This window comes from Adiantum capillus-veneris, chromosome 17 (assembly GCF_014529385.1).
Source record: "Adiantum capillus-veneris isolate H3 chromosome 17, ASM1452938v2, whole genome shotgun sequence".
Lineage (NCBI taxonomy): Eukaryota > Viridiplantae > Streptophyta > Polypodiopsida > Polypodiales > Pteridaceae > Adiantum > Adiantum capillus-veneris.
Genome location: NC_140947.1, coordinates 4578796 through 4594969, shown reverse-complemented (window position 1 = coordinate 4594969; position 16174 = coordinate 4578796). Strand labels below are relative to the sequence as shown.

The 16174-nt window shown below is 44.7% G+C and overlaps 1 protein-coding gene across 1 annotated transcript in view; it reads right to left on the bottom strand.

Annotated features, from left to right (window-relative positions):
- LOC147436742 (1-aminocyclopropane-1-carboxylate oxidase homolog 1-like) overlaps nucleotides 1–15166 on the bottom strand; it is a 54158-nt gene extending 38992 nt beyond the window's left edge. Inside the window, exons 1-2 of the mRNA XM_086486171.1 lie at nucleotides 14920–15166; nucleotides 14649–14839 (exon numbers count right to left, since the gene is read on the bottom strand). Coding sequence (XP_086342297.1) covers nucleotides 14649–14839; nucleotides 14920–15144 — 416 coding nt within the window. The 5' untranslated portion in view covers nucleotides 15145–15166. The remainder of the gene's footprint in view (nucleotides 1–14648; nucleotides 14840–14919) is intronic.
- Nucleotides 15167–16174: the final 1008 nt, after the last annotated feature.

The following is a 16174-nucleotide window of genomic DNA, read 5'->3' as shown; positions in this document are numbered from 1 at the left end:
AAAATGGCTAAAATCAGGAAAATAGGTTCTGTGCACTGGAAAATGCTCTTGATGGATTCTGTTGGTAATGCTAATGATCATGCTGTGTGCAACCAGAGGATATGCATGTACTCTAAGTGCCTGGACATGCACGGTCTGCTAGCACACTCACAAAAAGTGCCAGAACACTTCCTAAGCGAGGCTAACTAACTCAACTTGATTGAACCGAATTGAACCCTAGTCATCAAGTAGCTTGTCACGTACACATAGGGTTAGATATGCACGTGACATCCCCTCCTTTTCAAAGTGAGATACCGGTACCGAACTGTATGGCGTCGAGGGAGATCGCCACAGCGTCTGGAATCCTGTGAAAGACTCTTCACCGGTGCACTCTGATGTGTGGGTCATGCGATACTTAAACTTCATAAAGATCTGCAACGCTTGCTTCTTTGGGCCGCGCCGAAAGCGACACAAAGTCATCTGTGGCTCCTTCAATGCTTCAACTTCGTCTATAGTCATGCGTATATCTTCTTCAAGAATCTCCGAAGATGAAAATTCATGAAACAACTTCCAACACAAAAATATGAAAATACCCATTCCCTATAAAGTGACTGGGAAAATTGTAGTCTTTCTTAAAGACTGTACATGCAATGTAGATGAACATATAGATGGAGTGCCAAACCGTTCATCAAACATACGCAAACAATGGAATCGAAATTTGTCTTTCTGACCTAAATCTATCAATTGTGGCAAATCACAATGGAAATGCCGATGCTTGATGCTCAATCCTTCTTGTGCTCTTTCGGATATTGTGTCATGCCAAGGAAGAGACATGCAATGTGAATTCCTTGGGTGCAAACATTTCATCTTGTCACGAGTAATCCGCATACATCCGTGCTCATTCATGAGTGAATCGTGTTCATCGTATAATATGGCATGTCTATAAAAAAGAATCACATAAAGACGGTGACTAAAATACAGGAAACCATCACGATGAAACACTCGAACAATGCGTACTGACTAATCATGCACACACATAATACTTCCTGTGGGGGTTCTTGGGACCTCGACTCCAGAGCCAAGATCAGTTCTTCGTGATAACTCGAATCTGCAATGAGGTTAGCTTCACTAGACAAAGTATCAACTAAACCATCATCCTTCGGAACAATCACGTCTGTATCCTGCAAATCATCATGCTTATCATTATCATGTAACTCATCATGCTCCTGAATAATCACATCTTGATCATACAAATCATGTGTGACGTGCTTTGGAGAAGAAAAGACTGAGAGAGTCTCCTTCTCTGGATTCTTTTCAATCAGCACATTAGAAAATAGTAGGACCGACTCTTGCGTGTGTTGGTCTCTCTGTGCTCGTCTATCTTCGGCTAGGCTAAGTGCTGGAGTCTGCTACCCGCCAGTGCTGATCTGCAATGCAAAAACGCAAGGGCTGCATTGATGAAAAACGCTAGGCTGTCTGTCGGCTGAAAACGCTTGGTTTTCCTGCCGGGGAAGGTCTTGCTGAGAAGGTGCATGTTGAACATTGTGTTCCTGCTGCCTCTTCTGCCAAAAAGTGCTAGCGCTAGTTTTCTTATATATATTCTTAGCCAATTTGCCCTACACAGTTTCCCAACAAAGTCACTTAAAAATAATAAGTCAAAAATGGCTAAAATAGGGAAAATAGGTTTTGTGCACTAGGAAATGCTCCTGATGGATTCTAATGGTAATGCTGATGATCATGATGTGTGCAACCAGAGGATATGCATCTACTCTAAGTGCCTGGACATGCACGATGTCACGTGACACATCCAACCCTATGTGTCCGTGGACAAGCTACAACACGACAAGGGTTCAGTTAGTCCAGTCAGTCTAGAATAAAAAGTGATCTAGCACTTTTGTGAGTTTGTTCGCAGACCGTGCATGTCCAGACACTTAGATTAGATGCATATCCTCTGGTTGCACACAGCATGACCATCAAATTCCCATCACAATCCTTCAGGGGAATTTTCCAATGCATTTAGCCTATTTTCCCTATTTTTGACATTTTTCACTTATTATTTTTAAGTGACTTTTGTTGGAAAGTAGGTAGGGCAAATTGAGTAAGTTTGTATATAAGCAAACCTAGATTAGCACTAATTGGCAGAAGAGGGAGCAGGAGCACCGCTCAACAGGCACCTTCTCAGCAGGAACCCCCAGCAAGGCCTAGCGTTTTTGCTACACAGCAGAGAGGCTAGCGTTTTGCATAAGACCCCAGATCAGCCAGCGTTTTTGCATTTGTAGATTCCCGGCGACAACAGAACCACAGATCAGCCTAGCGTTTTGCATTTGCAGGACATCCGACGAATGCAGATCAGTTTTCAGCCCTAGCGTTTTTTATTTGCAGATCAGCCCCAACGTTTTGCAGATTCACCACGATGGAACATCAAGAACCATCAGCGTTTTCAGTTTTCAGCCCTTAGACACCGCAGATCAATTCCCAAACCTCGCAGATCTCACCTTCACACAGCAGTTCCTCGCCGCGCGGTCAGTTTCCGCAAGGTTTACAGTTTCAGCCCGGAAAACGCAGATTTCAGCATCTGCGTTTTCAATGTGTCGTCGTTCCATCGTCGGCATCGACATCGTCATCGACATAGAGTCAGAATTCAGCAGATAAAGATTTGCACAGTTCAGCCCATAGTATTTTCAGATTTCAGCCCGTTTCGTCGAGTCGTCATCGTCCTCATCGTCGTCGACATCATCGGCAAGTCCAAGCATTGTAGAGATTTGTGTAATCATAAGTAGACCACTCTCGCCATAGAGAGTGGGGCCTTCGGAGGAGGGTTTTACAACATCTCTGGTGTCGTATTCTCTCTCTATCTCTGAGTCTCAAACACTTTCACGCACAGTGTCCATTCACTTTGTTTGTGTCCATTGCACTCTCTCAGTAAGAACGGAAGGCTCTCCCTTCCATAAGAACAAAAGGAACCTTGAGCACAGTTCGGAGCACTCATCTTGAGCAAAGTTCAAACATTCATTCCGCTGCACCTTACATTGGTATCAGAGCTTTGGCAGTGTTCTGTATCACTTAAGGGAAGAACCACAAGAATCACAGAATTTTTTTTGCTTGTTGAGGTCGCACGAACCCCAAGTTCGCTTGGGCGTGTCGATTCCTAATCGTGTTTTTGAAAAGTGACAGGACCCAGGAAAGAAGGGCTTGTCCAGCCTCCCCTTGTGCCTCTTTTCACTCATTGAGAGCGGACCGTGCACTTAGCGGCCGGCCAATCGACGTGAGGTGTAAAAAAGCAACCTTGGTGTGAGCGCAAGGCCGCCAAGGGGTGCGCCCGTGGAAAAGAGCAGAACTCGGGTGAAGAGAAGATTCTTCTCAAACACAGATTGCAAGCGAAAGAAGAACCTCAAGAACTCAAGAACTCAAGAACCCAAGAACCCAAGAACCTCAAGACCCCCAAGAACCCAAGACCCACAAGAACCCAAGTTCCTCGTGAACTTAAGAACCCAAGACCACAAGAACCCACAACTTCAGTGGATGGTCATCACTCGAAGCAGAATGGATACTTCGCTTGGAGGTGATGAGCATGAGAAAGGCGAAGAAGAATTTTCCCCACCAGGAGGTTTTTCCGACACTCCCCCTTCCCCATCTACGCCAAGGATTGCACTAACTCCTATGGAGGAGTTGGAGCGGATGTTTATGGACAAGAAGTTAGACCGCGAAGCAAGCAATGCAGAAAGAATGGCAGAAATGGAACGCAGATACGCAGAAAGAAACGCAGAAAGAGAAGCAGAAAGAAAGGCAGCCAAAGCCAGACAAGAACAGAGCAACCGACACACGAAAGAGTTTTGGCGACTCTTTTCTCAAGTTCAGGCACAGATGCAAGAGATTTGGGGAAAGGAGACTCTCTCGGTCTCTTCTTCTCCCAAGCATGACACACAAGGATTTGCATGATTATGAGAAGCATGATGAATTGAATGATAATGATGAGCATGATGATTTGAATGATAACGATGAGCATGATGATTTGGATGACAATGACAAGCATGATGATTTGCATGATCAGGATGTGATTTCTCACGAGCATGATGATTTGCATGAAGATGATGTGATTGTTCACAAGGATGATGTGTTAGTTGATACTTTCTCTAGTGAAGCTAACCTCATTGCGGATTCGTCAATGACGAATAACCGATCTTGGCTCTTGAGCCGAGGTCCACAGAACCCCCACAGGCTGATTTAATCAAACACGAAGAACCGATCTTCGATCTCGAGCCTAGGTCCAAAGAACCCTCACAAGAAGTGTGTTCGTATGATTAGTCAGCACGCATTGTTCGAGTGTTTCATTCATGATCATTTCCTGTATTTTAGTCAACGTCTTTATGTGATCCCTTTTCCTAGGCATGACATATTGTTAGGTGCAGCGGAATGAATGTTTGCGCTTTGCTCAAGATGAGTGCTCCGAAATGTGCTCAAGGTTCTTTTTGTTCTTATGGAAGGGAGAGCCTTCCGTTCTTAATGAGAGAGTTATTGATCACAAACAAAGTGAATGGACACTGTGTGTGCAAGTGTATGGAACTGAGAGACAGAGAGAAGAGAGATACGACACCAGAGACGTTGTAAAACCCTCCTCCGAAGGCCCCACTCTCGTTGGCGACAGTAGTCTACTTATTGATTGCACAAAGTGGTACAATGACGATGCATGCAAACTGATGCAACTTGGGACTATGTCGGTGACGACGATGATGACTTACAGGCTGAAATCGGAGATCTTCTATCTGCTCAAAATTTGCCACACTTGGGGCTGTTTTGGGGCGATTGAAAACGCAGGTCTGACTGCGTTTCTAGTTTTTAAAAACGCTGTTGTTTTGATGTTGAAAAAACGTTGATGGTGCTGCTGTGATTCAAGGCTGAAAATGTTAGGTGCAGCGGAATGATTGTTGCGCTTTGCTCAAGATGAGTGCTCCGAACTGTGCTCAAGGTTCCTTTTAGTTCTTATGGAAGGGAGAGCCTTCCGTTCTTAATGGAAAGTGCTATGATCACAAACAAAGTAAATGGACACTATGCGTGCAAGTGTATGAGACTAAGAGATAGAGCGAGAAGAGAGATACGACACCAGAGACGTTGTAAAACCCTCTTTCGAAGGCCCCACTCTCGTTGACGAGAGTGGTCTACTTTTGATTGCACAAAGTGGTACAATGCGGATGCAATGGACTGATGCAACTTGGGACTATGCCGATGACGACGACGGTGATGACGATGACGACTTTAGGGCTGAAATCTATGGTCTTCTATCTGCTGAATTTCGAGGCTGTTCGGTGGCTGAAAATGACTGTTTTGGCTGCGTTTTTATGGGCTGAAAATGGGGGTTTTCTGCATGGGACTAGGGCTGAATCTGCTGCTATTCTTGCACGCTGAAAACGTTGCCTATCTCCTGGGAAAAACGCTGATCTGAAGGTGGTCGCTAGGGCTGAAAACGCCAGGAGTTTGGGCTGCTGTCAAGGCTGAAAACCACAAACGCCAGGCTGATCTGCTAGCGTTAGTGAAACGCTGACCTGTCTGTGGAGGATGCGACCATGCAATGCTGACAAACGCCAGGCTTGTGGGCGATGGTGAGAAACTGAAAGTGGATAAGGGTGTGGGCGATGAGGGGATACCCAAACGCGAGGGTTCTGATGGGTTCTTGCTAAGAAGGTGCCTGTTGAGCGGGAGCTCTTGTTACCTCTTCTCCCATTTAGTGCTAACTTGGGTTTGCTTATATACAAACTTAGCAAAATTGCCCTACCTACTTTTGTTGGGAAGTCACTTAAATTAATAAGTGAAAAATATCCAAAATAGGGAAAATAGGCTAAAATCACTGGAAAATTCCTCTGACTGAATCTGATGGATTTTGAAGGGAATACTGATGATCATGCTGTGTGCAACCAGAGGATATGCATCTACACTTAGTGACTGGGCATGCACAGTCTACGAATAGACCCACAAAAAGTGCCAGATCACTTCTAATCTAGACTTGACTGGACAGACTGAACCCTGATCATGCTGTAACTTGTCCACGGACACATAGGGTTGGATGTGTCACGTGACGCCCCCTCCTTTTCAAAGTGAGGTACTAGTACCGAACTGTATGGCGTCGAGGGAGATCGGCAATAGCATCCGGAATTCTGGAACGGACTCTTCGCCGGCCCATTGTGCTATGTGGGTCGTGCGGTACTTGAACTTCATAAAGGTCTGCAACGCTTGCTTCTTTGGGCCGTGCCGAAAGCGACTCAAAGTCTTCTGTGGCTCCTTCGATGCTTCAACTTCGTCTAGAGTCATGCTTCTTCCTTCTTCAAGAATCTCCATGGCTGAAAATTCCTAAAACAACTTTCAACACAAAAACATGAATATACCCATTTCATGTAAAGTGAGTGGAAAAAATCTTGTCTTCCTAAAAGATTGTGCATGCCATGTCGATGAACACAGAGACGCAGTGCTAAACCGTTCACCACATACACGCAAACAATGAGATCGAATCTTTCTCTTATGATCTAGAGCAATCAACTGTGGCAAAACACAATGGAAATGCCCACGCTTGGTGCTCATACTTTCATGTGCTCGTTCGGAAACTGTGTCATGCCAAGGAAGAGACATGGAATGTGACTTCCTGACATACATACTTTTCAGCTTTTCATGACTAATCCGCATACATTCGTGCTCATCCATGAGAGAAACGTGTTCAACATACAATATGTCATGCCTAGGAAAAGGGATCACATAACGATGCTGACTAAAATACAAGAAACGATCACGAATGAAACATTCGAACAATGCGTACGTATCAATCATGCGAACACATAATACTTCCTGTGAGGGTTCTTTGGACCTAGGCTCGAGAGCCAAGATCGCTTCTTCATGATTGATCGAATTTGCAACGAGGTTAGCTTCGCTAGAAAAAGCATCAACTAACTCATCATTCTTGTGAACAATCACATCTTCTTCATGCAACTCATCATACATGTGAGAAAGCATATCTTGATCATGCAAATCATCATGCTTATCTTTGTCAATCAAATCATCATGCTTCTCATAATCATGCAAATTCTGTGTGTCATGCTGTGGAGAAAAAGGGACTGAGAGAGTCTCCTTTTCCTGAATCCTTTCAATCTTGTCCTGCATATTAGCAATGAGAGATGGAGAATGAGCAATGTCCTCTCCATGAATGACAATAGGAGAATCACTGTCGGCATTGAGAGTTATAGTGTTAGCCGAAAAATTCATGAGAGCGTCATTATCACGAAACCATCGAATGCCCAAAATCATATCACATCCTGAGAGAGGAGAAACAACAAATCGTCTAGTGAAGGCAGCTTGTTGAATTCCAAACAACACATCAAGGCACTCCTCTGTGATGAGAGCGTCCATACCGGGACGAAAGCCAGAGACCTCGATAGGAGATCTCGGACTAACTTCGAGGCGGGCTCTCTCAACAAAAGAGGAACTAATCACATCATGCATACTACCTCGATCAAACAATAAGACAAAACGCTGCCCCGTCGTACGACCATAACATTTAATGAGAGGGTCATGACAAACTTGGGGCACACTCGTGTTATCATTCATTGCATTGACAGAGGAAGTGGGTTCTGTGGGTTCTTTAGATTCATTCGTTTCAAGCTTAGGACATGTTCTTTTTATGTGACCTTTAATGTGACAATGAAAACAACAACCTTCCTTAGAATAAGTGCTTTGCTCTTCTGACATGATGTATCCTCCTACAATTCCTTGTGCTACCTTTTCATCTAGAGTAAGCTTAGGTTTAGCAATTGTGTTAGCCTTACCCTTAGATTCATTGGAAGAATTCTTTTCTGAGAGACTTTGGAAGATTGGTTAGAAGAGTTACCATTCTTACCGTTCTGAGGGTTCTAAGAAGTCTGCGAGGTACTTGTGGAAGTCTTGTTCTCCTTAGGCTTTCCCTTGTTGTGCTTCATCTCCTGTGCGAAAGCAATCGCTACCGCCTTGTTGAGATCGATTGGATCGAGAACCTCGACATCGTACTTGATATACTTGTACAATCCAAAGAGAAAAGCCTCTTTGCGCTCATCATCCGATTTTCGTAATTGAGTACCTACCTGCAAAACACGATTAGAAAAAGACATAACCAGCATACCATTTTGCTTGAGAGCGCGTCAATCGTCCTTCAATCGTGCAAGGTACTGAGGTGGCATAAACCGCGCCTTGAGCTTGTCTTGGAAATCAACCCAATTGAAGGAAAGGGACGTAAATCCGTCGGCTTCCTCTAGGTGCGCGGCTAGCTGTGCCTCTTGCCATGCGTGGTACCAATTAATGGCATCACCGGCAAGGTACATAGCTGCCGTCAAAACTTTGCTATTTTCTCTCTTCTTAATTGTCGCAAAATAGACATTAAATTGATGCAACCAAGAATGAATAACCATAGCATCGATCTTACCGTCATACTTACTGAAGGTCAACTTCTCTGTGACTGGATGGTTGAAATCCGTATCGTGGCTTGCGCCACTTGATGAACTCCCACGATCTTTGGGTGGTTCGGTCTTTGAGGCAAGTACTTGTCGAATATTCTTGAGTGCGTAGTTCTCATTGAGCCTCAGCTCGGTCTCCAAGGCCGCGATTCGTGCTGCCTCTTCCGCCTTTCTTTGTTGTTTTCTTTCTTTGCGTACGTCGCGTTCGCGTTCTAAAGCAAGGCGATTTGCTTCTTGTTTGTCCATCATGGCCATCATCTGCTTGACCATTGCTTCCATAGGGTTTGGTACACTTGGTGGCGTAGATGGCGAAGGGGGAGGGTCGAAAAAGTCTCCTGGTGGGGAAAATTCTTCGTCGCCTCTCTCATGCTCATCACCTGTATGCGAAGTATCCATTCTGCTTCGGGTGAAGACCATGCGATCCTTGGTCCTTAAGTCCACGAGGAACTTGGGTTCTTGAGGGTCTTGGGTTCTTGGATTCTTGGGTGCTTGGGTTCTTGGCTTCTTGAGGGTCTTGAGGTTCTTGAGTTCTTGAGGTTTTCTTTCGCATGCAAACCGCGTTTGAGAAGGATCTTCTCTTCACCCGAGTTCTACTCCTTTCTGCAGGCACACCCCTTGGAGGCCTTGCGCTCACACCAAGGTTGCTTTTTCCCACCTCACGTCGATTGGCCGGCCACTAAGTGCACGGTCCGCTCTCAATGAGTGAAAAGAGACACAAGGGGAGGCTGGACAAGCCCTTCTTTCTTGGGATTCTTGTCACTCTTCAACAAAACACGATTAGGAATCGACACGCCCAAGAGAACTTGGGTTCGTGCGACCTCAAGAAGCAAAAAAAAATTCTTGTGGTTCTTTCCTTGAGTGATAAAGAACACTACGAAAGCTCTGATACCAATGTTAGGTGCAACGGAATGATTGTTGCGCTTGCTCAAGATGAGTGCTCCGAACTGTGCTCAAGGTTCCTTTTAGTTCTTATGGAAGGGAGAGCCTTCCGTTCTTAATGGAAAGTGCTATGATCACAAACAAAGTGAATGGACACTGTGCGTGCAAGTGTATGAGACTAAGAGATAGAGAGAGAAGAGAGATACGACACCAGAGACGTTGTAAAACCCTCCTCCGAAGGCCCCACTCTCGTCGGCGAGAGTCGTCTACTTTTGATTGCACAAAGTGGTACAATGCGGATGCAATGGACTGATGCAACTTGGGACTATGCCGATGACGACGACGGTGATGACGACGACGACTTTAGGGCTGAAATCTATGGTCTTCTACCTGCTGAATTTCGGGGCTGTTCGGTGGCTGAAAATGACTGTTTTGGCTGCGTTTTTATGGGCTGAAAATGGGGGTCTTCTGCATTGAATTCGTTGGGTGCAAACATTTCATCTTTTCATGAGTAATCCGCATATATCCGTACTCATTCATAAGTGAATCGTGTTCATCGTATAATATGGCATGCCTATAAAAAGGATTCACATAAAGACGGTGACTAAAATACAGGAAACCATCAAGAATGGAACACTCGAACAATGCATGCTGACCAATCATGCGCACACATAATACTTCCTGCGGGGGTTCTTGGGACCTCGACTCAAGAGCCAAGATCGGTTCTTCGCGATTGATCGAATCTGCAATGAGGTTAGCTTCACTAGACAAAGTATCAACTAAACAATCATCCTTGTGAACAATCACGTCTGTATCTTGCAAATCATCATGCTTATCATTATCATGCAATTCACCATGCTCGTGAATAATAACATCTTGATCATGCAAATCATGTGTGTCGTGCTTTGGAGAAGAAAAGACTGAAAGAGTCTGCTTCTCCTGATTCTTTTCAATCTGCGCCTACACATTAGAAAACAGTAGGACCAACTCTTGCATATGTTGGTCTCTCTGTGCTCGTCTATCTTTGGCCGCCAAGCGCGCTTGCTCACGCTCACGCTCCAAGTCTGTCTTCGGCCGCCAAGCGCACTTGCTCGCGCTCACGCTCCAAGGCTAACCATCTTTCTTCGGGCTCGTGATCCAATTCGGCTGTTCTTTCTTTGTGCTCGCCATCCAATTCTGCCTTTCTTTCTTCATCCGCCAAGCCTCACGCTCACGCTCTATGGCTGTCATTCTTTCTTTGTCTTCACACTCAAATTCTACCTTTCTTTCGTTGTGTTCACGATCAAATTCTATCTTTCTTTCTGTGCGCTTGCCCTCCAAGGTAGCGCGTCGCACTTCTTCCTGTAACTTCATATCCATCATCATCTTGATCAAAGCTTCCATAGGATTTGGTGCAATCCTTGGCGTAGATGGGGAAGGGGGAGGGTCAGAAAAACCTCCTGGTGGGGAAAATTCTTCTTCACCACTTCCATGCTCATCACCTCCATGCGAAGTATCCATTCCGCTTCGGGTGACGACCATACACTAAAGTCTTGGGTTCTTAAGTTCACGAGAAACTTGGGTTCTTGTGGTTCTTGGTTACTTGAGATTCTTGAGATTCTTTCTTTGGCTTGCAATCTGTGTTAGAGAAGGATCTTCTCTTACCCAAGATCCTCTCTTTCCCGCGAACGCACCCCTTGGCAGCCTTGCGCTCACACCAAGGTTGCTTTTTCCCACCTCACGTCGATTGGTCGACCGCTAAGCGTACGATCCACTCTCAATGAGTGAAAAGAGAAACAAGGGGAGGCTGGACAAGCCCTTCTTTCTTGGGTTTCCTGTCACTCTTCAAAAACACGATTAGGAATCGACACGCCCAAGTGGACTTGGGTTACGTGCGACCGCAACAAGCAAAAAAATTATTTTCCTTGAGCTTTGATACCAACGTAAGGTGCAACGGAAGTGAATGTTGAACTTTGCTCAAGATGAGTGCTCCGAACTGTGCTCAAGGGTTCCTTTTACTTACGAAAGGGAGAGCCTTCCGTTCCTTTAGTGAGAGAGTGCAAATATTCACAAACAAAGTGGATAAACACTGTGAATGAAGGTGTTGAGACTGAGAGAGAGAGAGAGAGAGAGAGAGAGAGAGAGAAGAATACGACACCAGAATATTGTCAAACCCTCCTCCGAAGGCCCCACTCTCTATGGAGAGAGCGGTCTACTATTGATTGCACAAATCTCTACAATGCAATGGACTTGCCAACAATGTCTACGACGATGAGTACGACGAGAAGACGGGCTGAAAACTGAAAACCCTAAGGGCTGAAATTTGTAAATCTTGTATCTGCTGAATTCTGACTCTGTGTCAGTGACGACGGTGATGACGACAATGCGACGACGACGAGCTGAAAACGCAGATGCTGAAGTCTGCGTTTTCCGGGCTGAATCTGCAAAACTCGGTGGATCTGACAGTGCAGCGAGGATCTGTTGCGCGGGAAGGTGAGATCTGCGAGGTTTGGGGGTTCTACTGCGGTGTCTTGATGCTGAAAACTGAACACGCTGATGCTTCTGGGTGTTCTGCCCTCGCGGAGGATCTGCAAAACACTGAGTGGGGTCCTGCTGATCCAAAAATGCTAGGGCTGATTCTGTGTTGATGCAAAAACGCTATGGATCTGCTGATGCTTGATGCAAAAATGCTAGGCTAAGCGCTGAAGTCCGCTACCGCCAGTGCTGATCTGCAATGCAAAAACGCCAAGGCTGCATTGATGAAAAACGCTAGGCTGTCTATTGGCTGAAAACGCTTGGTTTTGCTGCCGGGGAAGGTCTTGCTGAGAAGGTGCTTGTTGAACACTGTGTTCCTGCTGCCTCTTCTACGAGAAAGTGCTAGCACTAGTTTTCTTGTATATGTCCTTAGCCAATTTGCCCTACCCAGCTTCCCAACAAAGTCACTTAAAAATAATAAGTGAAAAATGGCTAAAATAAGGAAAATAGGTTCTGTGCACTGGAAAATGCTCCTGATGGATTCTGATGGTAATGCTGATGATCATATTGTGTGCAACTAGAGGATATGCATCTACTCTAAGTGCCTGGACATACACGGTCTGCGAACAGAGTCACAAAAGTACCAGAACACTTCCTAAGCTAGGCTAACTGACTGAACTAAACTGAACTGAACCCTAGTCATGAAGTAGCTTGTCCACGTACACATAGGGTTAGATGTACACGTGACATTGGCTCTCAAGACGAGATCTAAAGAACCCACTCAGGAACGCATTGTTCGAGTGTTTCATTCGTGACGGTTTCTTGTATTTTTGTCATCGTCTTTATGTGTTTCCTTTCCGCAGGCATGCTTTGGGTCTTGGTGTATACAATGAGTTACAGCATGTATTAGACACACTGGTGCTGCCTCAAAGCCTATCGAAAGGTTTGATATACCCAAGAAGATGACCTCCAAAAATCTAACAAGAGCATCATAACTACTTTACACTACAGTGGTAGTGTTTCTGGCCGGGCACTAGTACTCAATAGGGGTATTGTGACTATCTTGACTCAAAATCAGTTTCTCATCATTGTTTCCGGCGTGGTTCTTGAGTGTTTATAGGATTAGTACAAAGCAACCTCTCAACTTTGCCTACTTTTGGTATGAAGGGCTGCCTTTGTAAGGCCCCAATGGGAAGAGATGCCATTTGTGCATACCTTGGCTTTGAAGATGTAATAGTAGCATATTCATGTGGCACAGAGCCATCTACAGATGATATCCCCTCTTGCAAAGGTGAGGAGCTACAATCCAATTCGCACCTCAATATGGTCTCCAATTAATGGGCTCCTCTTAATGATGTCTCCACAAAATGCCAAGTAATGCCTCCAAGATAGAGGCTCCTCTTGGGTCTTCTATGAGATCTCCAAATGATGGAAGCTATGGATGAATCCTATATCAGAATAGGCAGTAATGATGTTGAAGATATGTCATCGTTGACAACTTTATATGGCAACTTGATGATGTGGCAGCACGAATCAAAGTACAGCCAGCAGCCCGCATTTTTCTCAGTGTTTATGTTATGAGATATTTGATTTTTTGTCACGATTGTCGTCAGCTTTGCTTGACAGTAGCGATAAAATGTACCAATAGTCTAAGGAATCTCAACTCCTCCGAGCAAGTTTCTCCTACTTTTACTTTGGCAGAGACTACAACCAAGGGTTGCCACTCGCTACTCCATGAAACATGTCTGAAGCTCAAAAAGGCAATCACTCCCATAGACACATAACTTGTATGAGAAGAAGAGGAAACTGAAAAGGAAGAAGCTGAATCTTCTAGAGCTACTAATGAGAGATTTCTTATATACCCAATTTGGATCACACCGACCTAGAAAAATCATAGAAACACCAGTATAAAATGTACCCAAGACACCTAAGAATAACATACCAATGGTGACAACAAGAGGTCAAAAATGCTTAAGGGTCAGAATGTAGCACACATCTGGCCTTGAGTCCATCAACAAAGCAAGGCAATTAACAACACTGTGATGTAGCCCTTAATCAACCGGAAAGAGGGATAATGCATGGATAAACTCTTCTTGGAAATGAATGGAGTGCTAACAAGTCTGCAATCAATCATGTCAAATCTATCAAAGGTCTACTTTTATAAGGAAAGTGGACGCCTTCTAATCTCAGTCAATGAAAAATGAAGAAGCCCCAGATTAATCGTGTAAAAAATCTCTCTAAATAGATAGTAGAACGAAGCCATCATATTCAAAGAATTTAGACACATAGGGTTATTCACATACATATTGACAACGGTTACCAATCGGCCACTTAGTCAATGCCCTCATATGTATGGCTCGTACATATTTGCGGTGTCTTTAATTATAATATACCAAAGCATAAGGTTGTTTGGTTACCATCTTTACAATCAAGACTAAATATTGAGTACTCATTTTACAATATAAAACCTTAAAGAATTGAATTTCATCAGTCTATTTGTTTTTAAAATTCGGTGCTTTCATTAATCAAGGACCTTGGCAAGTACCTAAGTTACTATGTAGCATTTGATATCCTTCGCTTGTCTCCTCGTTCTATTCAAAGGATTTGACTCTCAAAAATGTAACGAATTCAATATTACATACATGTATGCTATGTAAGATTAAAACTAATTACTGTCTGCCTTCTAGCCAATGCGAAACTTACATCAAGAAAGATCATCCCATTTTCCCTACTCAAGAGAAGAGAGTGTTCAAGAATAAGTTAAAACCTTTCCATGTGAACCACATTTGCATTTCTCATCTATTGCATCATATATTGATGCCAAAGCTAATGTTCAGGAATCATCCAATAATTTAACACGACAAGACTTACATGCAAAAAGCCGGTGCACTGGAAATGGATCTGAAAGCAATGGTCTCTTTCCAGTTGACGCAAGCGGATCGTTTGTCACGAGGGTCATCCACAAGAAAGAGCAAGCGATCCTCAATGGGGAGGGAGAAAAACTTGTCTGCGGCGTCCAAGAGGCGCTCGAGAAGAGAGGGGGGGATGCCATGGTTGATAACCTGCAACGCAATTCGTGGAACAATTCACCCATCAAAAAAAGAGAGATGTGAGGAGCTGGGCTGATAATATTCTCTCTTACTTGGAAGAAACCATAGTCTCTGCACGCATTGCCTATTTGGGCTACAGCGAGGGGTCTTTCAGGGGTGTCGAGAGGAGCCAAGTCAATGACAGGCGGGGAGGCAAGAGGCTTGAAGGTGCTGTTGGGGCGCGAGGGGAACACGTACTTGGAGGGAACGGACTTTACTCCTTGGTCAACCAGCTCCTTCAGGCTCCCTGTGGTTGCCATGTGCACGGACGATGCCATTGATTACTTGGTGAGCCAAAGGATCTTTTTTTTTCTCTATCTGGTCGTAGAATCGACCACGTGGCAGAGCTCAAAATTAAACTATCTTTTTTTCTCTGTCTAGTCGTAGGAATCTATCTGGTCATAGAATCGACCACATGGCAGAGCTCAAAATTAAACTAAAACAACAAGGTAGTGAAAAGTTGTTAATAAAAAACGTTGTCGTGAAAATAATAGCAGCATCGCATCACAAGTTGGCAAGTAAACAAAAGTAGGTTCGCAGAGGCAGCCTTTCAAGAGCAGGTTCACAAAGGCAGACGTTTGAAGACAGAGGAGGTGGGTGCTCGCTGAGAGTCCTGGAGCCCGCACAGCACACGATAGCATTGCCTACTTGGATCCATCTTCGAGCTGTTGCACCTCTGTGAATGCGACCTCTTGTTGTGCCCCCACCTGCTGGCGGCCCTTCTCCCTATTCATTCCAGCAAGACAAGGGTGGGTCGACAATGTCACTGTTCGCCCCATCGGCATATTGAATTGGCCTTCTTTTGCAGTGAAGCCTCAATACCTAATTATAAGCCTACCTGCACCTTCCCCGCATAGCGATCATAGCAGCTTTGTGTGCAACAAGACCCAGTGGCCAGCTGAACAGTATGTCCAGCTTCAACTACACTTTACTCATCTCGTTTCTACAAGCGCAACTAGTTATGGCCAATATTATGCCGCTCCAAGTATAGCTCATGCAGATTCAACAACCATGTGCCCTCGGCCATCCTTCAATGTTCATGGAAATGATATGCAGCAGGTCTCCATGCCTAATTCTCAAGATTCACACCAATTGTTTTCCGTGCAGTTTGCCCAGGCAGCATGCACGGCAAGCCGGGTAGAACCGGATTAAAGGAGTATCGGAGACCTTTCAAACCCTGGTTATAATATCTCGCAGATCATCAAGCTGGAGGGTACTTCGGATGCTTGCCGACATGATGAGCACTCTCAAAGATCAGATATTTCGTGCGATCAACCAATGACAGAGGTCTGTTCTAGTGCAGGTACC